This window comes from Hippocampus zosterae, chromosome 3 (assembly GCF_025434085.1).
Source record: "Hippocampus zosterae strain Florida chromosome 3, ASM2543408v3, whole genome shotgun sequence".
In the NCBI taxonomy this organism is placed as follows: Eukaryota; Metazoa; Chordata; class Actinopteri; order Syngnathiformes; family Syngnathidae; genus Hippocampus; species Hippocampus zosterae.
The window spans coordinates 15,411,775-15,435,686 of NC_067453.1; the positions used below are offsets into that span (position 1 = coordinate 15,411,775).

A 23,912-nucleotide genomic window follows, 5' to 3' on the forward strand; every position below is an offset into this window, starting at 1 on the left:
GTATCGTGTTTTTGGGTGAGTTTTGTTGCACATATACTGTACGTTTCCGTGGTTTTATCTTGTGTTGTATGTCTGGTGCTCATATTGTATTTGTGTTCTTTTGCATGTTGTGTTGTATTTGTGTTGTTGTATTTTTGTTGTTTGTGTTGTGTTGTTGTGAAATTGTGTTTTGGTTTTATTTGTCTTGTACCTGTGCTATTTTATTTATTTATTTGTCTGTTGTTGTTCAACCTCTATTTGGGTTGTTTAGTGTGTTGTTGTGTTTGTGCAATGTGGGGATGCTCCTCTGTCATCCAGTGCCCATTTCACACATGCTACTGCACTATACACTTCAATAATCGCAATGCAAACATGCATCATCAACACTTCCACGCTTGATGTGCTTTTAATTGCAAGGTGGACAAGGAAGGAAGGAACAGGGAAAATACTAAACTGGCATAGTGTCGATCACTTGTTTGTTTGTTTTGAAATGTTTAAATAGTGACCTTTTACAGTCTCCACCAGAGCTCCATCATACACATAATAAGGCACATTGCCATATTGAAAACATCACAGACACACAAGAAGACAAATCAGAAGAAGAAGCAGCGAGGAGTCATTTGTCTCTCCTCCAACTCGTGATGGGGAAATGAAGCCTCAAATTTGCTTCATGAACCTTTTTTTTTTTTTTTTACTCCTCTCAATGACACTCTTTGCTCAACGTTGGACTGAAAGCACACTGACTTGCCCATTTAAGAAACCCTTTTATTTAAACCAACAGTGCCATTAACAGTAATAAAAAAAACCCAATAAAAATAATAAAAAATAATACAACTGCTTTATGAAGCAAACCTGAAGCTTCATTTTCCCATCACTACCTCCAACACAAAATGTGTTCTTTAATTTCAATGAAGCAATTGAAAATTACAATGGCCTAACTCAATTGTTGTAAACATTGACTACTGGTGTAAATGAAGGTCTGGTTCCAATTTTGACATTGGGTCCAGTCCAATCTCCACTTTCCGATTCATCAGTGCAACACTCGGCCAAAATGCCTAAAAGTGACTTTCAGCTATTGATAGAAGACTCAGAAAGTAAGCAGTGCATTAGCTTGGGTCCCAATGAAAACTTTATGAAATATTGATTGATTTAATGAATGTTTGGATTTATGCCACTATTTTGAGAAACCCTTTTTTCTAATCCCTGTTTGTTGACCGACCGACCGACCGACCGCTCTGCATTCAGGCAACCTAGATTATATGAACTGGGATCCAAACTATGCAGAGGATGAGAGTAACTCAATTACAGATAAAAATGTCATTATAGTTGGTCAGTCAAAATATTTGTCAAGGCAACAAAATCGGAGGGAAATGGCAGTTTCTGTAAAATAATGAGCAAGAAGTAACCATTGCCAGATAGATAGATGGATAGGGTGATATTTACTCCCCCCCTCCATAATATAACTTTAAAAAAAAAAATTCTACTTTTTCCTCTTATTTCTACATTTGTATTGCAGCATTCCACGCTATATTTTGTAATATTGCAAATATATTTTATGTTATAATTTATTTCCATGACGTTTTGACTGTCATAATGCAACTATGGCTATTTTAGTTACATTTCATCTTTATCCTTGAGATTTTTACTTATTTTGTCTTGTAATATCACCGCTTTATTTACGTCACATTCAGATTATTTTTTTCTTTATACATATTGTAACATTCTTGTAACATGAAGAATTTGAATCTGATGAGTTTACATTTTTTTTCAGAAATATTTCTTGTAATAGTTAGACTTGACTTTCCCTCCAGCGTTTTGGATTTATTTCCATGTCAGATGTCATTTTAATATTTTGGCTTTACTCTCACAATATTTCAACATTTTTATCAAGATATCCTAATAATCTCAACACTCCTTTCATATTTTATTCTCCCGACAATTAGGTTTTATATTCTTTTGGTGATTCAGACTTCATTTGTTGTATGTGACTTATTTGTCACTTAGTACTCATAATCTTTTGACTTTTTTTTGCCATACTTGCACCAATTGAGTCATGTAAATTTAAAATGTGTTTTTCTTGTACTATTTTAACTGTCCTTATGTGAGTAGGACATTTCCCCGGTATTATTTGAAGTATATTCTGTCCATCTTTAAAACTCATCTCAAAACTCATTTTTATTCTTTGGCTTTTGACCCAGCATGACTCAGACTTGATTTCTTTTGTTTTACTATTTTTGTGCTTTCTACCGACCTTGTTATTAATTTATTGTTATATTGATTGTTGTCTCTTTTCTGTTTCTACTATTGCTTGGGTGAACACATGCATGTGCATGTAACTGGCCATTTGAATAAAGGGATTCTATGATTAGACATGTTCTTTTATATAAAAACAAAAGTATCAAAAGCAACATAATTCCATGAAGACGTAGTTGTAATGTAGTTCTTTTTTTTTTTTTTTTGTACAAGTTGTCCATTACGCTCACATTCAGTCCTGCCCAAATACTGTGACACTCATTGTGCTGTTTCAACCGTGGGCCATACTACACAAAAAGATACACACTAGAAATGCATACATTGGAGTATTATCATTATTACAATGAGAACCTACAAAAAGACCATGAGAATAAACATCATAACAATAATAAAAAGTCAGTGGGGTATTGCAAAGGTCCTCTTCTTACCACCATCTTGAACCTATTTACATCATAATAACAAAGCTATCAAAAAACAAAATGCTCCAAAAGATCCTCCTAAAAATGTTTATGGTCCCTTTTTTATAGTCTACATCCCACATATTTACAAGCCTTTTAGAAAATAATTTAATTACTGTATAGTTATACATTTTCTATACTGCTCGGACCGGTCAGTTACGGAGGCTGCAATAATTGGGTAGGCCAATGAAACCTCATTGGTTCATAGGGACTTGGTGGGCGGGGTTAACAGTCGCAGGGCGTCTTTGTGGGGTGGGCGGTCACAGAGACGAAGTGGTTGAGTCGACAATTTCTCTGCCGTTGCACACGGTCGGGACATAGTGGGCGCTGACGGAAGCTGCAAACAAAATGAAATCGCATTTCATAAATGTGACATTTGCTATTTATGGACAAAAAGCCTTTCAATGGGTCCTGACCAAATTCATATGTATGGCTTGATTGGTGGGAATGAATTCTATTACCTGGGAAACATGCCTGAAATTTGAAAAAAATGCAACTTTATATTGATTTGTTGCACTTTTAGTCATCCCTGATATCTTCACCCTACCATATAAGAATGTGGCTCATGATGAAAATGAGTTTGACTTTCCTGGTAAATAGTGATGACAGCAAATTGAGTGTGAAAACAAAAGTCAGTGAAAATGATGCCAAACACAGTACAACGCTACAGTATGTAACTTGTGCCCCTCCACCGCCACCCCAGGCCATAATTCTGCACCTTGTTGGGATGCTCAGTAAGAGCTTGGACAAATGTTGAGTTTAATTGTGACAGCCACTATTTTCACTTGAATAATGATTTTCGTTTCCAAAGAAATTTCTGTATGATTCTTCTCTGTTTCGTTAGCTATTTACAATTTGGATATGAGCATGCTCAATTGCTAGGTAGATCACATCATTTAAGCGATATGATTCACAGTGGGCCAGTGCAAATGATGGCATTCGACATGAAATATCAATAATCAAATACGGAAAAATAAAGCAAGATGTTAGATCAGTTATTAGCCTTAATTAGCAATGTGTCATCTCCTCTAGTATTGGTTTAAGTGAAAGGGACTTTTTTTAAGCAAGAAAAATATGGTACAGATACTTCATTTGCTTTCGAGGGCCACAAAAAAAATGAGGTGACAGGCCCTCTAATGCCCACTGGCCTCGAGTTTGACACCATACCGTGAGAGGCATAGGAGGCGACAGCTGCCCCGCTGACGCTGAAGCGATTAAGGTTGAGCCTGTGACTGGTGACGTTCTTCTGGGGCTGGAACATGATGATATGAACCTTGGGGGCAAACATGCAGCCCAGCACCACAAAGCCACTCAGGCTCACTGAGATGCACATGGTGGTCGTCTGGACCTGAAAGCACACCCGTCGTAGTGTGAACAAAACTTTAACAGCACAGTGCTACCTCGACTTACCCCTGACCCAAATCCACTTTTTCCAGCAATGAGATGTTACTGAGAAATTTTTTTGCTTTGTCATGGGAGACTGAGTAACTCCAACTCTCAACCTTTAAATGCCAATCAGTTTGCTAAAAATTGTGCTTTTCCCTTATGTTTGTGTAGATTTCCAACCACATAGGTTGAATGGGGGCAACTAGTCTCTTCCTGTTTTTTTTTCTTGTTTTATGAAAATGTTCAACAATGACTGAGGCAACTGTGCTATTAGGCAAACAATTTTTGTGTTGAACCTGTTTGTCTCTTTCAATAAACGACTGAAAGAGCATCTGTGACCATTGCTCTCCTTGCCCACAGGTGAGGGCATTACGATACAAACGCTCCATATTTTTTTCCCTGATAATTCAGGTCACCAAACAGAATGATGCCATTTGTCTCAGTTTTTCGAACAGGAGAAATATCAATAATGATATGAATGCTTGTGTCAGGTGAAAAGTAGTAAGTACTCTGTAGTCACTGGACGTGACATAGAAGATGGGCAGAAAGGCCAGCCAGATGATGCAGGTGGTGTACATGGTGAAGCCAATAAACTTTGCCTCGTTGAAGTTCTCGGGGCACTTCCTGGTCTTGAAGGCATATCTACATGGGAGACATTCATATTCATATTCAGAAAGCAGCGGTGGCGAGTAAGCAAGTGCAAACCTGTTATTTACTGTTATCATGTAGATTTTTCAGGTGTCTATACTTTACTTACGACAGCGCAGTATGCATTTTTTTTTCTGATGTTCTTCTTACTCTAAAAAGACATACGTATTTTCCGCACTAAAAGGCGCACATAAAAGCCTTCCGTTTTCTTAAAAGCTCATTGTGTGCCTTAAAATCCGATGTGCCTTATCTATGGTCATTACGGTAATATTTAGACCCCAAAACGGCTCCATGGTCGAGACATGCTGACAATGCAGAGTTGAAACTTAAGGCAATCGATCAATTACGCAGTTGAACATGGAAATAGAGCAGCGGCAAGAGAGTTCAACGTTAAATTAATGAGTCAATGTTATACCTTGCTGTTGGTTAAGTGAACTGTGTCGCTGCATTATTAAATACGTTTTACTGACATCTGATTGTTCAGTTGGTGTTTCCTTGAGCGTGGCTCCATCTAGTGGATGCATTGTATATTGCGTCTCATAATGCGTTGCGCCCAATGTATGAAAAAAAAATCACAAAATAGGCCATTCATTGAAGGTGCGCCTCATAATCCAGTGCGCCTCTTAGTGAGGAAAATACGGTAACCTATCTGGTAAATCTAAAATCCATTTTAGTAAAATTTGACCTGTAAAATCCTCAGCACTTTGTAGCACCTCCGCAAAACGTTTACATTTTCAAATATTTGTCTCCGGTATAACACGCTGCATTAGTATCATCATAAACAAGGACATGACAAATAAGTATGGAAAAATAAGTATGGCAGGACATTCTGGAATGTAAGTGAACCGCAGTGTGGTGGTACCACCCAGTGACAACTGTGAGACAATGTGCAAAATATCAAGCAGACCTAAAGTGATCAGTGGTAGAATACAATACGATAACAGTTGTACAGTTGGTGCAGAAAATCATTGAACCATTTAAAAGTGACCATTGGTGTTAACAGGGGTCAAATTTGGCCCAAGTAGTAACCCAGTCAGCAAAGGCATCTGGCCCGGATTCGGCATGAAGCTGGCACAGCTGGCCTTGAGTCGGCACTGGAATAATGCATGTGGGCCGAACACGGCCCAGCAGTGGCAAAGGAGGCACTGGCTTGACTCTGGCATACCAGATGAGGGCCAGTTGTGGAGTGAAGTATTTGGGCCAGAAATCAATTTACAACTCCAGCCCGTATATGGCCAGCCAGTATTGAGCCACCCTTAAATGCAGTTTCAGATTTATTTTTTTCAACACACAGCCTTGTTTTCCAATTGCACACCGATGCGGGATTCCATTCATCACACACACACACACACACACACACACACACACACACACACACACACACACACACACACACACACACACACACACACACACACACACACACACACACACATACACACACACACACACACACACACACACACACACACACACACACGCGCGGTGTTCAATCAGGCCCGCAGGATAATTTAAAAATGAAAAAAAAAATGCATAAAAAACAGAATGAATATTTTTAATACAGTGCAATTCATTGAGTATCCGCTAGGTTTTAACCAGAGTTTTAACCAGAGAAGAAGACAACAGCAGCCTAAGTCCGTCACTGACACAGACCCATGACAACAGACGCTATCAATAGCACTCTCACATTTACACATTTAATAGCACTCTCCTTAGTTTGTAAGGTGTAGGCAGGGATTACATTTAGATTTTATATGCATGTGTAAATGGTGTAAAACTTTCTAAATTTCTTTATAAATCTTGTTTAATCATAAAGTGCATTACTATAATACAAATTACTTGTTAAAGTTTGTACAACCAGTGGGATCAGTTGCAATGCATATATGTGAATGATAAAAGTAAATTGCGCATTTGTTGAAGGAAATGTAAGGTGCTTCATGAAATGTTTTGTAAAAGATTCGTTCATTAAATTTCAACATTTTCCAAATGTCCTTGTGCTTCTTTATACCAAAACATACAAGGAAAGACATACTGTTTTGGTTGATTATAACAAAGTATGATATCATTTTAATGGTCCGGCCCACTTGACATCTACCGAGGCCGTATGTGGACCACCATGTGAAATGAGTTTGACACCAGGGATGTATAGTAAGGCGTTTTTAGCCGCAAAAAACAACCATGTACAGAAAGGCGTTTTTAGCCGAAAAAAACATGTGTAGTAAGGTGTTTTTAGCCGGAAAAAAATGACCATATATATAGTAAGGCGTTTTTAGCCCCAAAAAACGACCATGTATTGTAAGGCGTTTTTAGCTAAAAAAAAACAAAAACAAAAAAACGACCATGTCTATTAAGCCGTTTTCAGACCAAAAAAAAAAAGACCATGTATATGAAGGTGTTTTTAGCCGAAAAAAACCTACCATGTATAGTAAGGCGTTTTTAGACAAAAAAAAAACCGACCAAGTGTAGTAAGGCGTTTTTAGCCAAAAACAAAAAAACAAAAACGACCATGTAGAGTCAGGTGTTTTTAGCTGAAAAAAAGGACCATGTAAGGCGTTTTTAGCTGACAAAAACGACCATGTATAGTAAGGCGTTTTTTGCCCCAAAAAAACGACCATTTATTGAAGAAAACACAAAACAAACAAGAAGTTATGTGGTGGTGTGGCTCAGGTGTAGGGAAACCATGTCCTGAACTAGCGGTGGGGTGTTCGGTCCCCAGAGGTTGCAACCATATGCCGTCTTTCTTTGACAAACATGATAAGTAAGGCTTATTGAAGTCGTTTTTTTGAATCGTAAGGTGTTTTTCGCCGCAAAAAACGACCATATATGTAGGTGTTTTTGGATGAAAATTTTAACTGAAAAAAAATGACCATGTATAGGAAGAGGTTTTTAGCCGACAAAAACGACCATGTAGTAAGCCATTTTTAGCCGAAAAAAAACGACGATGTATAGTAAGCCGTTTTTAGCGGGAAAAAACGACCATGTAGTAAGCCGTTTTTAGCGGGAAAAAACGACCATGTATAGTAAGGCGTTTTTAGCTAACAAAACAAACAAAAAACGACCATGTCTGTTAAGCCGTTTTTAGACCAAAAAAAAAAAAAGGCCATGTATATGAAGGCGTTTTTAGCCGAAAAAAACCTACCATGTATAGTAAGGTGTTTTATTGGCACTCCATCACTCTACCATTGAGCCAAATGACCCAGAGAGCAGTGTGTTGTGTTTTTTTTTCTTTTTTTTATTAATCATGGTCGTTCCTTTCGGCGAACCGCGTTGCTATACATTGTATTTTTTTTCGGCTAAAAATTTCGTCCAAAAATGCCTTACGCCATATACTTGGTATTTTTTTTCCGGCTGAAAACGCCTTACTAATATGGTCGTTTTTTTCGGCTAAAAACGCCTTCCTTCACATGGCCGTTTTTTTCGGCTAAAAAAGCCTTACTATACATGGTCGGTTTTTTTAGCTAAAAAAACCTTACCATAAATGGTCATTTTTTTCATCCAAAAACGCCTTACTGTACATGGTCGTTTTTTTTTTTTGTTTGGCTAAAAACGCCTTTCTATACATGGTCGTTTTTTTCGGCTAAAAATTTCGTCCAAAAACGCCTTACTATGTATGGTATTTTTTTTCCGGCTAAAAACGCCTTACTAATATGGTCATTTTTTTCGGCTAAAAACGCCTTCCTTCACATGGCCGTTTTTTTTCGGCTAAAAACGCCTTACATGGTCATTTTTTTCGGCTAAAAACGTCTTGCTATACGTGGTCGTTTTTTTTGCGGCCAAAAACGCCTTACTATACATGGTCTTTTTTTTTCGGCTAAAAACACTTTATATGGTCGTTTTTTTTCCGGCTAAAAACGCCTTACTATATACGTGGTCGTTATTTTCGTCGAAAAACGCCTGACTATACATTTTCGTTTTTTTGGGTTAAAACACCTTACTATACAGGGTCGGTTTTTTTTCCGGCTAAAAACGCATTACTCTACATGGTCGTTTTTTTGGGCTAAAAACGCCTGACTACACATGGTCATTTTTTCATCTAAAAACACCTTACTATATACATGGTCCTTTTTTTCGGCTAAAAATGCCTTACTATACGTGGTCGTTTTTTTCGCTTAAAAACGCCATGGTCGGGTTTTTTTCGGCTCAAAACACCTTACTACATGGTCGTTTTTTTGTCAAAAAACGCCTTACTATACATGGTTGTTTTTTTTCGGCCAATAACGGCTTACTATAAAAGGTTTTTTTCTTCCGGCTAAAAACACCTTACTATATACCATATTTTCACGACCATTCGGCGTACCGTATGGTTGGGCGCAGTCTCATTAATGGCTGCTATTTCTGTATTTTACACATAGACAAAACACACTGTATTATTGGGCGCAGTTTTATAGTGGTAAAACATACCACAGCTTAAACATATGGCATGCATGCGCGCACGCTAAAAACACGTTAGCTTGAAGCATACGGTAGCATGCCAAGACATACAGATACAAGCTAAAAACACGTTTTTAAAAAGGCAACGGAAGCAAAACTGAGTTCCGTTCTATTTTATTTAGCCATTGTACAATGTACTCATGTTTTTTGATCAATCATCAACCAGAAATCCATCAAAGTCCTTATCCTCTGTATCAGAATTGAACAATTGTGCAAGTACCGGTAATCCATCAAAAACGCTGTGTTCCCTCTCGTTGTCAGAGTCACTCTCATTGCCGTGTGGCTCCACAGAAATGATGCCGGCTTTGCCAAAAACTCGAACAACAGTGGAAGCAGACACGTTCGTCCAAGCAGCCAAAATACATTCGCAAATTGTGACGTAACTTGCCCAGCGCTGCCTCTCACTCTTTGTAAAGTTGTGTTTGCCATCAATCATCCATTGTTCCCATGCCGTTCGCAACTTTACTTTGAACGCCCAGTCGCAACTTTACTTTGATGCCGATGTCCAGCGGTTGGAGTTCTTTAGTCAAGCCTCCGGGAATAACGGCAAGCTCAGAGTTCATTTGCTTGACTTGGTTTTTCACCGCTGCTGTGAGATGGGCACGCATGCCAAAAGCATAACCGATGGCTTGAAGTTTGAACTGAGGTTCGTAGGCGTGTCTCTTTGTCGAATTTATTTTCGGGGGTTCTTAGAAACGAAAACCGGAGTTGTTTTGCAACAATGCACATTGCCACACTCTATACAGGTGTTGGTACCTGCTTGCGGCGTCCCTTTAGCGTCCACTTACACGCCCACCCTTCACCCATTGGCGGACTGCTCCCCAAGCATGCCTGTCCTCTCTCTCTCTCTCTCTCTCTCTCCATATATGTATTGTTTTTCATGGTCTTTTTTTCATCTAAAAACGCATTATTATACAGGGTCGTTTTTTTTGGGTTAAAAACGGCTTACTATACATGGTCGTTTTTTTCGTCGAAAAACGCATTTTTATACAGGGTCGTTTTTTTTGGTTAAAAACGCCTTACTATACATGGTCGTTTTTTTCGTCTAAAAACGGCTTACTATACATGGTCATTTTTTTCGGCTAAAAGCGCCTTACTCTACGTGGTCGTTTTTTTTCGGCTCAAAACACCTTACTATACATGGTCGGTTTTTTTCGGCTAAAAACGGCTCATCGTTCACTTCAAAGACTTCTTTGTACCCGCTCGTTTGCGACCGACACATCACTTGTGAAAATGTAGGTGATTGAACAGTCAGAGGTGCTGCCAAAAAGAACCCTTTCTGCACTGAAATACAATGAAATTAATTTTGATTCCGTTTGCTGCAATACAAACTGGATACTTCATTCTTGACCATAAAGTTAATTTAATACTAAGTACCTCAATTCAAAAACAAAATCTGATGTTGAAAAAAAATGTCGTTTTGTATTTGTAAGACTGAATATAAAAATGAACTGCATTTAATTTTCAGTGAGGATCAAATACAGTTTCAAAGAAAAAAAAGTCTAGCGTATCAAATTCAGATTGTACAATTCAGATTCAGTTATTCATTATGATTCAGAGTGAAATATACAAATACATCCATTATCCGAGCCACTGACCTTCAATTCACGTAATTCAAATTCAGTATAACGTTTAGTTTTTGGTGGCAAATATTCCGCCCCACAGCATCACACCTAGTTTAGTTTTGTTTGTAAAGTGTCCTAGAGTGTCTTGAAAGACGCTTATAAATGAAATGTATTATTATTATTATTATTACAAGAAATTTCAGGGGTTATTTTTACCGACCATTCATTGTTCATGACATGTACAGTACAAATGTTTGTTTTCCTAACACACTGTCCATTCTTGTTTTCTTACAGTTCTTACAGCCGCTGTGAGACCTAATAGCCTAACATCTTGGGCCTCAGACCAGGAAATTGATGTCACAAACAAAAGATGGCTACATCTAGCTCCTTATCGGGATGGTGACAGGAAGGAGAGCATGAGAAGAAAAGAGGACATGGAGAGTGAAAGAATTTGAAGGATAGAAAAATACCGTTCAAGAGTAAGCTGCATTCCAATTTGGACTTTGTGTTCACTGTTAAATAAAGAAAAGTGCATTTTATGAGTATGTGGAGTTATATGTGAGGTTCACAAATTATGACAATAAACTTATTGTCGTTTTTGAGACTTTTTAAAAAATGTGGGTCAAATATGGGTCATGAAAGATGTGGCTTAGTTGAGGTTGAATTTAGGCTGATATCAAGAACCTGTTCTGGCCCAGCGTCAGGCCGGAGTAGGGCCAGATATGGTTTTACAATGTGGTTCAGATCTGGGCCAAATGCAGCCCACATCATGGATGCCAGACGTGGGCCACTGCAGGACCGTCATTCATTAAGGTATGCGGGCCGAGTGCACGTGCCGTGTCTGCCCCAGAGCTGGGCCAGACCAATTTTGCTGACTGGGAAGTGTTAGGTTCATATCAGAGTCTGTCATTCTATTTTGTGGGAGTGGGTCCACTTTTGAAGTCATTGTCAGAAACAAATTAACAACATACTACTGGGTGGCACTTATCCATCAACTGGTTGGTGTCTGACCTTAGGAAAAACACCAGCACTTTTTCTACTACTGTCAAAAACAAATGAACAACAAACAGGAGGGATGACACTTACACAGTACACAGGATGACCAGGAGTACGTCGTAGCTGAGCGACAGCAGCATGCTGGCCTCGCGCACGTTGCACTTGAGGATGACCGTCTGCCGGCGCTCAGGCAGCGTGAAGCGCCGCGTGCCTGGAACTTCCAGCAGCAGCCACACGGACACCATCACCAACTGCACCGAAATCAGGCTCAGGCAAATGAAGACCTGTGACACATGGGGAGTGCTCGGGTCAGGACGTCGCTGAACTATGTCATGTTGTGTCGGTCATTTTGGCCGACGCTGACTTGAGAAGACGGGCTGATGAAGCGCGGCCTGGCAGCACCCGCTCCATCCTTGACGCCACCGAAGATCCTGGCGATGCGGTTGGTTTTGGTGAGCAGTGCCGAGTAGCAGACGGCGAACGATGTGCCCAGGCCGAGGCGGCGCAAGGTGCAGATGGCCGGCGACGGCTTGGCCAGGAAAAGGAAGGTCATGGCGTAAGACATGAAGACGCCCAGGAGGAGGATGTAGCACAGCTCGCGGCCCGACGCCTTCACCAGTGGCGTGTCATTGTGGCGGACCAACACCCACAGCACCAGGCCGGTGCACAAGAAGCTGGAGGGGTAGATTTAACATAACATGCGTGTAAATCAGTTAGTATTTGTGGATGTAATTCTCTAGATCAGCTTGAACATGGACAAACATTCACATAGAGAAAAAGAAAAGGTTGCTCGGCATCGCACTTCATAGAATTATCTTCAGTAAGACAATAATTAAATAATCAAAATCAAATATTCAAAATATTTCCAAATCTATTTTTAAATGACTTAAACAGTACATATAGTTCTTGACAAATTTGTTTCTATTCATTTCTATTGTCTGGGTTTGTGATGCATTTCCAGTCTGCTGCGCACAAATCTTCACCCGTCGACTCCCATTAAAAGCTTGACTTGCATCGTAGAACCTTTTCATTTCAATAGATAGGACCAAAGCGGGGCACAGCAATCAAATGCCCTGAGTTGGCCAGCTTGTCATTCAGCGACACCCAATTATAACCTTGGCTCCTTGCTGGGAAGGACGTCGTATGCAAACAGGTTCAACTTCAAGAATGGAGAGATCAAGTAATTCAGTGAAGTCACTTAACACCTTTTGTAAAGCCAAACCATCAGGAAGGAGATGAATAAAAACCTCAATCTGAGCGACATGCACAGCAATTCATAGACACATGCTCTTTGGAAGGCTCTTGCTTTATTCTGCTTTAGTCCACCTCATCAAATCAACCGAGCAATGGCTCGTCATTGGAAAAAGAAACTTGTCATTTGGGATACTCGTAAATCCAGATACCACAGAATGTACTGAAATCAAGACTTTAGTATTGCTTGAGTGTCGTTTACTTCCCATTTTGGTACACATTCAAGAGAGTACCTCCATCATAACCAAATCATTTTCTGGAGGTTTAATCTGCTTGGGTCAAAACGAGCGCAGGCATGATGCATGACGATCATCACTCACCCCACACAGGCGATGGTAATGGGCCCGATGGCCCACGCGTCTTCCCACATGATGTAATCCTCAGGGAGCTCGTAGCAGGACGTCAGGTCGTCGGTGGGCCACTGACCCGGAGCGCAGGGTGAACAAGTGAACTCGTCAGCCAGGTATTCGTGAGGCTCGCATGCAGTACAGATCCAGCAACAGTACTCGCCTGGGACGCAGACAGAAAAAAAAAACTGGCGATAGGATTTGATCTGCTCTCGGACTGATAGTGTGTGGTGAAAATGCAAGCAATGGCTGTCCCACCTGCCTGCATTTTCTTCATCTCATTGCGCTTGCAGGGGTCGCTGCACTGCGAGGTGGGGGCCGCCTCCCTGGGCCACTGAATCAGACCGCCATTAAGACTGAGACTCTCAGCCCATTCGCCGACCGGCACGTAAGCGTAGCGTTCGCCGGAGTGCTGGTAGCTGAAGATGTTGTAGCGGCCTACGCCGTCGCCCTGGGAGTCGAACTTGACGGCTGTCTCGCTGCCGGCGGGGGAGAAGGGGGCTGAAAAAGAAATGAAATGATGAGTGGACATGTGCGAACAATCACACCATGAGAGAATTTTTGCTGCGAGCACCTTTCTGAAGCCTCAAAGTGACCATGAAACTTTGACACCATACTTCCTCTTCTATTTCTTGCATGCATACCTGAGACATTTTTATGCATGATGTTATGATATACATCGGCAACAAATTCCAGTTCAATAAACTGCTTTCAGGTTTTTTAAATTTATTTTTTAACCTACATCTCATGTGGTGTTACTGAGTGTGATTTTGGGCATAATATTCTCGCCCTGTCAAATAAATGCAATGCAATTTTACCAGGGTGCACAAACATGTAAAAATGGATGAGTTTCAAGACCGTTGAGGTCCACGAAACTAGCCATTTTTTTCCGTTCTTCCCTTTTTGATGGCTTCTTGGAATGGTCAGCAAACATTGAACCCATGCTTCATCCAGATAAGAGGACATACAAAAAAGCTTCACAATTGAGCACACACATCTGTGCATACTTCCACTTGGGCTCATTTGGGTGACTTATCAGCATTAGAAAATAACACGTTAGTCTACTACACCCACTTCTTTTTCACAATAACGACTAACCTAACTACTTCTCCCAAACATATCATCTGTCTACATTTACGTCCATCAAGTACCATTAGTGCATTGAAATTTGACAAATTTGAAATTGACAAGAACCTATATTTCACTGCAGTTTACTGTTCACTAGTAAAATCAAAAATATAGGAGAGGAGGTTCGGTTTGGAAATCCAGTGACTACTTTCAGCTTGTGTTACCGAACACACACACACGCACGCACACACGCACGCACGCACGCACGCACACACACACACACACACACACACACACACACACGCACACACACACACACACACACACACACACACACACACACACAAACACACGCGCGCATTGTGCTGTTGGATCATTGTTATATTCTGATTGGAATTCTAATTGGGGCTGATTTGGCCGAATTCAATTGAAGGAGAACCTGGACTTTACCAGAAAATGTCTTCTTTTTTCAATTTTTTTTTGCATCATGTTACGATAGACATGTCCACTGAATTCTGTGTCAGGCGGAGGAACTGGTGTCTAACTTTGCAGACGGTGCAACTTTGGCAAGGCCTGGTGCTCGGGCTCTCATAATAAAGTTGTGTCTGCGGTGTGTGAGGCTGAAAAACTCAGAGCGAGACATTTTCATCAAGTATTTGCAAAGAGGCTATAAAACGCCTGCTATGCTTGGCCATGTCTGCCTCTGTCAATGGCCTCCAATTTGTCCCCGAGGCCACATCGACACAAAAATCACGGCTCCACAATGAGATCTGACAACACCTCGTACCGAAATGCGTCGTTAACAAAGGGCCCGTAAAATCATGGAGGCGTGGAGGTAGAGCACAAGATCCCTGGGCATCGCTCTTGCTGCCCACTCACTGATGGAACTGGCTTCGGGGGCTTCTCTGCGAGGGCGCTACGCTGAGGAAAAGCGCCAAATTGGTTTGTACACAAGTTGTTAGGAGAGGATTAGCTTGGACCCCGAGGACATTGAGCTAGATTGGAACATTGGCGGCGAGCAGGAACGGTAATGGAGAAGCCCACCAGGAAAAGGAGGATCCAAGGAGTGCGAGAAGGTAATTTTGGACGTGACACCGGAACAACTCACCGACGAAACAAAAATTACATCAAATTATTACGTGGTAGCAGCCAGGAAAGAGCAGAACAGACCTTTGGCTTTGGATCTTTCATGCGAATCTGTCACAGATCCTCCGTTATTTGACGATGTTGTATTTTTAGTTGCCTGCAGATGTCGCAAGGCAGTGGCAAAGCACTTACCGGTAGTTTGAAACACGCACCCTCAACACTCTAAGACCCTACCCTAAATTTGACATGACTTGAAGCTCATCAATAGTATTAGCCAGCACAGATTATTGGTGTCTGCATTCATTTCAATGGAAAATGATATTTTCTAATGGGTATTGAGTAGAGAGCGTGGGAACCGAGCAAATCAGTTTGCACTGTGCATCTCAAATTTTGGCTTGCAACACAAAGCCAACAAACCGTAACACAGTATTACAATGAATACGTTTATAAAAGCAGTAGCTGTAAAAATGTCCTATACCCAAGGAGCAGATATTTCCTAAAAAAACATTTGGGAGGTGTTTCTAAAAGTGTGTCCCTCTCCAGCAGCTGACGGCTGCTGGCTTGTGTCCAGGCAGACTGCTGGCTCCAGCTCGTGGGTTGGACGGCGCAAATTAGCTGGGACTGTGCTGTGAGTGGCATTTCAATTGAAATCTTTGCAAGCGTCGAAAGCTGCTCCAACGGTGGCGGGAGGTGGGACTTTTATGAAATCCATAAATCACGGAGACAACATAACTCTCGCATCTCCGTCACAGGAAATTCTCCTTGTCAAGTCTATTTCGGAGTTTGGTGGTGGGGGTGGGGTGGGTGGGGTGTGGGGGGGCTAAATGTTGGGGTGACAGCTAAATGAAAATGATTTAAATAAGCGCTGATAACATCTGCAGACGAGGAGGAGGAGATATGAATCCATTATATTGCCAAGTTGGCAGATAATAAAGTCTGTTAAGAACACTAAAGCAATAAGACAAGCGGGGCCCACCTCCCATTAGACACCCATACACACTAACACAACAGTTGGCCACTGGTTATCATAACGACTCCTTATTAGAATCTGTGCTGAACCCTAATTAGTGTGTACATAATGAAAACTAAGATGTCCTATTTCGGAGCATTAGCGATCACGAACACCAGTAACCTTGCTTGAGCGACCAAAAAACCCCAGACTGGCAAATGTTAAATTGTGCTCAATCTGACCAGCCGTCACAATGCACAGAAGCGCTTTGGCCTACGGCCTGATGCCAAGCGCTGATGTTAGCACAAAGCCTGAACCTGTGTCAAAAGGACATGCTGATGTCAAGTTCAGTGGCGTTAAAGTTAGGCCCCCACTAGGGTTTAGCTTCTTAGCAGCTACAAATACCAAGCCTTGCCATGAATAGCAAAAATCTGCTATCGGTGGCGAAGGTACAGGAATTTAAGTACCGAGGATCAACAGATCAGCAGATCGCAGATCAGCAGAGGCTGTGGAAGAGAAGTGAAGAATAGAGTGCAGGCATGATGGAACAGCTGGAGAAAAGTGTCAGGAGTTATTTGTGATCGAAGAGTGTCAGCTAAGGTGAAGGGAAATGTTTACAGAACAGTTGTGAGACCAGCCATGATGTACATTCTAGAGACAATAGCAATAGGCAAAAGACAGGAGGCAGAGTTAGAGGTGGCTGAGTTAAAAATGCTGAGATTCTCCTTAGGACTCACAAGGATGGACAGGATCAGAAATGAGGTCATCAGAGGGCAACTCAGACAGGAAAGTTTGCAGAAAAAGTTAGAGAGGCCAGACTGAGATGGTTTGGACATGAACAGAGGAGGGACAGTGGATACATTGGTAGGCGAATGTTAGAGATGGAGCTACCAGGTTGGAGACAGAGAGGAAGACCAAAGAGGAGATACATGGATACCGTGGGGGAAGACATGCAGGTAGTTGGAGTCAGAGTAGAGGATGCAGAGAACACGGAGAGATGGAAATTAATGACTCCCTGTGGCAACCCCTGAAGAGGGACAAGATGAAAGGAGAAGAAGATGCCAAGATAGTACCTTGACAATAACCCTGGTTGTTTTAGTTAGCAAAAAACAAAACAAAATCAGGAAATCTCTACTCGACACTCCACCACTAGGTGGTGCCAGTGAATTTCTCATCATAGTTTGCGATTTTGCTTTGCCAAACCTTTTCTCAGTACATTTTTGTCGTATTGTTGTATTGTTTTGGTTTTTTTGGTTGTATTTGTTTTAGATTTCAAGCAGTCACAAAAACAAAAAAATATTCATGTCGAAGTCACTGCTCTGCTTGACATTCTTTGCTCTTTTCACAAAAAGCTCATTTTAGCTGCTTTTTTCAGCTCATTATTTAAAATGTTTGAGTGTTTTCAACGAAGAAAGTTGCTTGAAGATGGTCAAGGTACCTTGGTACCAGCGTTGCAGCTCCGAAACAAATAGAGCTGTCGTGTTGTTTTGTTTTTTGAACATACACTATATTCATTCTTTTAACACTCTCAAACAAATCACAAAACACATCTCTGTCCGACAACGCGCCTTCTCTTCTGCCGTTCGGTTCAAGAGGCGTTCAGAGACCGCCTCGGAAAAACGTAAATTAGCGATAGCTTGGATGCCAACATCGAAAATAATGCACCAAATCAGAAATTCCAGAAATCACAAAATAAATTATGTGTGTGTGGGCGGGGGTGTTTGTGAACAAACAACAAAGGAATACATAACATAAACAGTTCTGAAACAGCCCATTCCATACACTAGTACAGTACAGTATATACTTTCTAATCTTGAGGAGTCCCGAACATAAGATAACACAACAGCTAATTTTACTCATATAAGCTATGTCAATGTTGCCAATAGCAGGAGCATGTGTGTTGACATTAGGCTGCAAAGTTTAACCAAGCTTGCAGATGGCATTATTCTCGCCCCAAATGACTAATCATGACTTTTCCACACCGCTCAGTGACTATAAGCTGCATAACCTTTTACTTTCAGATGTCCCTTACCTACTTATAAACAAACGAACCAAAAGCATGTCTAAAATTAATCCAATTAATTAGAATTTAAAGGTGTTTCTGAGCTTTCATGTGTTCTCCAGTGTGCTGATAACAAGGGAACGAAACGCTTCTATTCCAAAGAAAAGCTGCTGGTTGGATGGAACGGGCTACAAAAATGATGGTCAGAGGTGTGATTGTAATATCTGAGCATACAGTGATAATGTATGATGATGAAATTGTCACCAAAAAAAAGTACCATGAGAGCAAGCGGCACACAATGTCCTACAGCAAGTATCCAAAATGAGAAAGTGCTTATTATTGAAGATTAGGGGTGTGGTGAAAAGAGGCTTTTCCTTTCAGAATGAGTAATTAATTATGTTCTCGAGCATGTCAGGCTAAGTCTTGCCCAGGGGGGATTGTGGGTATTAAAGGAGGGCAGCGAGAGATAGAGAGAGATGACGACAAAGGAAGTCAGTGGCTGGAAAAAGTCATCTAAAAGTGAGGAGATTAAGGTTGCCAGTTTGGCTTCACTTTTCTTTGTGTGATGCAAATTTGAAATGGTAATTAGGCAAAGGGATTGACAACATTACAATATATTATGAGACTGGACCACATATTAGGGCTGAACTATTCATTGCATTTGCAGTAACATTGCAAAATAATAAAATCATTGATTAAGATAAGATATCCTTTATTTGTCCCACAATGGGGAAATTTACATAATTATTGATTGTAGCGAGCTTGCTAGCACAATTAATACATTTTAAAGTCTGTAAACTGCAGCATGAGCGAGTTACTTTCACGTGTGTTATAATTCTAAATGGAGAAAAACACTGATGTGTAATTAACTTTCTCGTGTTTTGGTACGCAGCTCCTCCTCAAAGTTCCTCTCGTCAGCACAATGAATACATGCTGAAAAGACATCACCCAAAACATCTAGACTAGAAAATAAGATAGATAGATAGAGAACAGATAGAGAGTGATAGAGCTTGATACTTTTCATTACTACAAGCTTGATTACAAACACTGCAGTGATGTTTTTCTTTTTGGCTACTAATTTGAATACACACAATTTTTCCTATTCCAAGAAAGATTTGATGGTAAATATTACCCCGTATTCACATTTTAATTTCAAAGCTAATGGAACATAATACATCCATCCATCCATTTTCTAATCCGCTTATCCTCACATGGGCTGCAGGCGTGCTGGAGACTATCGCAGCTGTCTTCAGGCAGTAGACGTGGTACCCCCGGTACCGATTTCCAGTCAATCGCAGGGCACACATAGACAAACAACCATCAATACTCACACTCACACTCACACCTAGGGACAATTTACAGTGTTCCATTAACCTCTCATGCATGTTTTGGGAGTGTGGGAGGAAACTGGAGTACCCAGAGAAAACCCACACGGGCACGGGGACAACAAACTCCACACAGGGAGACCGGAGCCGTAATCGAACCCTGTACCTCTGCACTGTGAAGCTGACGTGCTTACCAATTGACCACTGTGCCGCCTAATGGAACATAATGCATCTGCAATTGATTTTATTAATAGAAAATATGTGAATACTATGTACAAATGATTCTGAAAGTACTGTATGGTACTATTGGTACACTAAAGAATCACTACCTGCGGTGGACACTTCAGTTGTATGTAACTTTTAAGTTAATTAAATTTGTATATAACCTTTAAGAACAGTTTTATTCCTAACATTTCAGGCAGAATTACTATTTAAGCTACCGGTATATGCAATGCATTCTAATAAAATCCTCTCTCTCTGTCTCTCTCTCTCTCTCTCTCTCTCTCTCTCTCTCTCTCTCAATTATTCATGTTATTGTCCTAGTGTCATGATGTGGAGCCATTGTAAAGACTCTCTTAAGTTAACAAATGTGTTCCTTACGAGTCAGGGCATGGATATACGTATGTTAGAATATACCTGCTCCACATAAACATAACAATCAATGCTCTGCAGATGCCTTGGCCAGCATTACACAGACAAAACCCCCTTTCTTTATTTACTCCAGAGAGTTGATGACCTTGGTACACCTGTGGCCAGTGCACGCAGCATAAAAGGGACGCACTTACAGATCTGGACGTGGGGATGCACTCATATGTCACCAATGTGCACACACAGAAACACACAGTTTCTATATTTGTTCTCCCTGTGGAGTCAATCCCCAGGGGGGGAAATGAGCAGCAGCGGCAGCACACAAGGGCGGGAAGACTAAAACAAGGCAGAGCGATGCATAGACCGAAAGGTGTGTGAGGAAGGTAGCTGAGATACAAGAGACAAAAGGAAGACTAGAAGAGGAGAGCTGAGAGACAAGATAAGAGCAAAGAAAGGTGGCGAGTATAAAGGGAGAAGATGGCAACAGAAGGTGGGCATGACGGCATTAAATGGAGGAATGCTTGAAGGACGGATGGATGGACGGATGGGGAGAGGGATGAAGGAGGCGACAAACAGACTGACGCAGAGAGGTGGCGAAGGCAGGAGAGCAACCTTGTGAAGTCTGAGTGGGATGTGCTGTTTTTGAATGTGGCGAGAAAACACTTTCTAAGTGCGAAAGACGAGGAGCAGGAGAAGGGAGTCTGAGAGAGATGTCGAGGGATGGAAGGATGAGGAAGAGAGCGACAGAGACGGAGGAGGAGGAGGTGAGGAAGGTTGTTCTCGAGCATCCAAAACGTCACAGTAAGCTCTCTGCTGCTCAATATGGCCCTGGAGAAACGCCACCTCTGCCAATACAGACACATCACACAAACGCATGTGCACATTTTTATCACTCATGTCATATATCTCAACTTGGAGCCATAGAGAAAGGGACATTTGAAGCCCGAAACTGAGAAGTGTGAGCCAGATGTGCGAACCACGAGACCACCGACTGTACACAAGAATGACCAAAATGCACTCTGGTGTATCAAACCACGAATATGCTGTGCAAATCACTTGTGTGTGTCTTGAAGTGCTCCTCCTCAAAGCCCCTCTCACATCTGCAATTAATATGTTTAAGTCAGTCAACCACATAAAATAAACATACACAATTGCTTTGGGTGAAGAACATGATTGAGAGATGGAAGGTGTTTCCCTTTTTAATGTCTTGACAAGCAGCTCCTCCTTGAAACAGTGAATACATTTAGGTTTACCAAACGCATCATCTGATATAAAACACAAACCAGCTGAACTAGAAAATATGACTTTGAACTAATATTTGGTCCTCATGAATGCATGACAATGGGTTAGGCTTAGACCCATATTGTGAACTTGGCACTGACAAATAAACGAGGACAAGTTCATCCAACACGATGGGCCCTATTTTGGTAGACCGGCACCCGTGCATTCCGCGTAAAAACAGGCGCAAATTCATTTTCGTGCTGGAGCTGTTGCTCGCCCAAGGTACCGCAGATTGTGCTATGCATAGAAAGCAGCGCACCGTAATTTTCTTGGTGGGGCAACTCCAGTTTGGCGTGTTTGTGATTTTGGCAGGATATGCTATTTTTTGATTGACATTGACATTTTGGCGAACTGTATTGCACGCCCACGTCGCAGCTCGCAAAGTACGTCAACCGCCTCATGTGATGCAAAATCTAAACAGAAAATCAGCCTGACTGAATTAATTTAGACTGCAAATTTCCCCAGTGTGGGACATATAAAGGTTATCTATCTTATGTCATCATATTTTATCTTATCTTATCTTATCTATCTTATCTTATTACTCAGCTTCGCCCCGATCAGTATGACGAAACCTAAGGCTAAAATGCATCTTGTTCAGTTAGTCCTAATGATGATAGGAAAACATTTACAGCTTAAACACGTGTTTCTGAACACGGTCCCCATAAAGGTTAGAACACTCCTCCTCAAAGTTCTTCTCCCCAGCGCAATGAATACATGTTGAAGTCCGACAACCACATCATGTGATGCAAAACCCAAACTAAAATCAAAAATAAGATTTTAGAGAATTACTACTAAGCTTGGTCTCCATAAATACATACCATAAGTACAACTAATCAATATACACTTACAAAATTCAGACCTAACAATCATGTCCAAATCACACAGTTTCTAAACTTGGTCCCCATAAAGCGAAGAAGACAAGCAAGGCTAAAACACCCACATCTTCTTTAACTAAAAAGAAAACGATATCATCGAGATGACTTGCATATCTTTAAAATATTGTCATGCAGTACGTTCTCGAAGCTCCTCTCACCTGCATAATGGATATACAAGAATGTCTACCACAAAATAGAATAAAACTGATTGACTTATCTTCAGTTCGACCCCCACCAAGATTGAAAGATAAACTAAAACACATGGCTTGGGTATCTCTCATACATCATCGTTTGTGCTTGCGAGTTTGTGTGTGTGTGTGTGTGTTAGTGTGTTTGTGTTTGCTCCACGTCAGAAGAGGCGAGTGGGTGGTTGATAGCTGGTAGAGGTGTCTGTTTCTGTGTGGGTTGTGTGTCTGCAATTTCATGCGAGTTAAAAAACAAAAGCTGCCTTTGTAAAAAGCCAACAAACAAAAACACCTTTTGTCTACATGTGCATCTATCCACATATATACCAGTGGTGCATGCTGGTCTGTCAAGGAGGGGAAGCTCATTTTCGGCCTACATCATAAAATGTGTCCATTTATTGACACGTGAATTCTAATCTCTGTTCCTTTTCAAAAAAAAAATGAATAGGATGCCTTCACCATAAGATTGGTGATTGGCTCATTTTGCTGTCAATCATAAAGAGATTCAGCCTCAGACAGGTCATCCAATCATCATGCAGAAAAACTGAGCGTCCAGGCCAGCGATCCACTGTCCATAGACTCTCAGAGACGCTGAGCGTCCGATGGGCGGGACAAAACCATCATTTATCCAATGACTCGTCTTGTTTTAATGCACCGGGACAACCTACACTGAACTCTCTAGACCATGCATTTCCAAAGTCCGGCCCGGGGGCCAAATCCGGCCCGTGTTCGAATTTCATCCGGCCCTCGGCCCCTGTCATAAAATCAGTGCCGTCTGGCCCGCAGGTTGGGCGCAATGGAACACGTGTTGCATTGACTGAGGTCGCGTAGACTGGTGAGTGATGTTTCATAGAGTACTTCCCTCTAGTGGCTAAATGAGTAATAGCATTCACTAAATGAGTAATAGCATTTAGACACTAGAGGGCATCACTCACGAGTTAACAAGACATCACTCCGTGTTTATATTGACTGATATGTCATAGTTCAAATGATCCTTGCAGTTGTGGATTTGTTCCTTTCCCTGTTGTTCGAGTCAAAGGTTTTGTGACTATTGAAAAGTCATGGTGATACATTTTATGTTTCAAATCAATCAATTTGCACTCAGAAGACTTCTGTTTAAGAAAAAGTCAAGTGAATAAGCAGTTGCATGTGATATACCTGTTTCAAATGAACCAAAAGAAATTCTTAAGATTGTTGAAATTAAAATAAAAATGGAAATGTGAAACAGACTGGCTTACT

At 41.1% G+C, this 23,912-nt stretch overlaps 1 protein-coding gene and 1 long non-coding RNA gene across 3 annotated transcripts in view; one reads left to right on the plus strand and one right to left on the minus strand.

Annotated features, from left to right (window-relative positions):
• Positions 1-370: 370 nt before the first annotated feature.
• The window catches only part of grm3 (glutamate receptor, metabotropic 3), a 54,149-nt gene continuing 30,607 nt past the window's right edge, over positions 371-23,912 (minus strand). The window contains exons 8-15 of one of the 2 annotated variants that reach the window (XM_052060242.1): positions 13,573-13,815; positions 13,288-13,477; positions 12,081-12,390; positions 11,807-12,000; positions 4,586-4,718; positions 3,858-4,038; positions 724-3,027; positions 371-690 (exon numbers count right to left, since the gene is read on the minus strand). In XM_052060242.1, the coding sequence (XP_051916202.1) occupies positions 2,951-3,027; positions 3,858-4,038; positions 4,586-4,718; positions 11,807-12,000; positions 12,081-12,390; positions 13,288-13,477; positions 13,573-13,815 (1,328 nt within the window). In that variant the 3' untranslated portion in view covers positions 371-690; positions 724-2,950. The other variant, XM_052060241.1, reaches the window with a different exon arrangement.
• LOC127597349 (uncharacterized) lies at positions 4,627-6,204 on the plus strand. The gene is made up of 2 exons (XR_007961635.1): positions 4,627-4,773; positions 5,904-6,204. It is a non-coding gene; the product is annotated as an uncharacterized LOC127597349 (long non-coding RNA).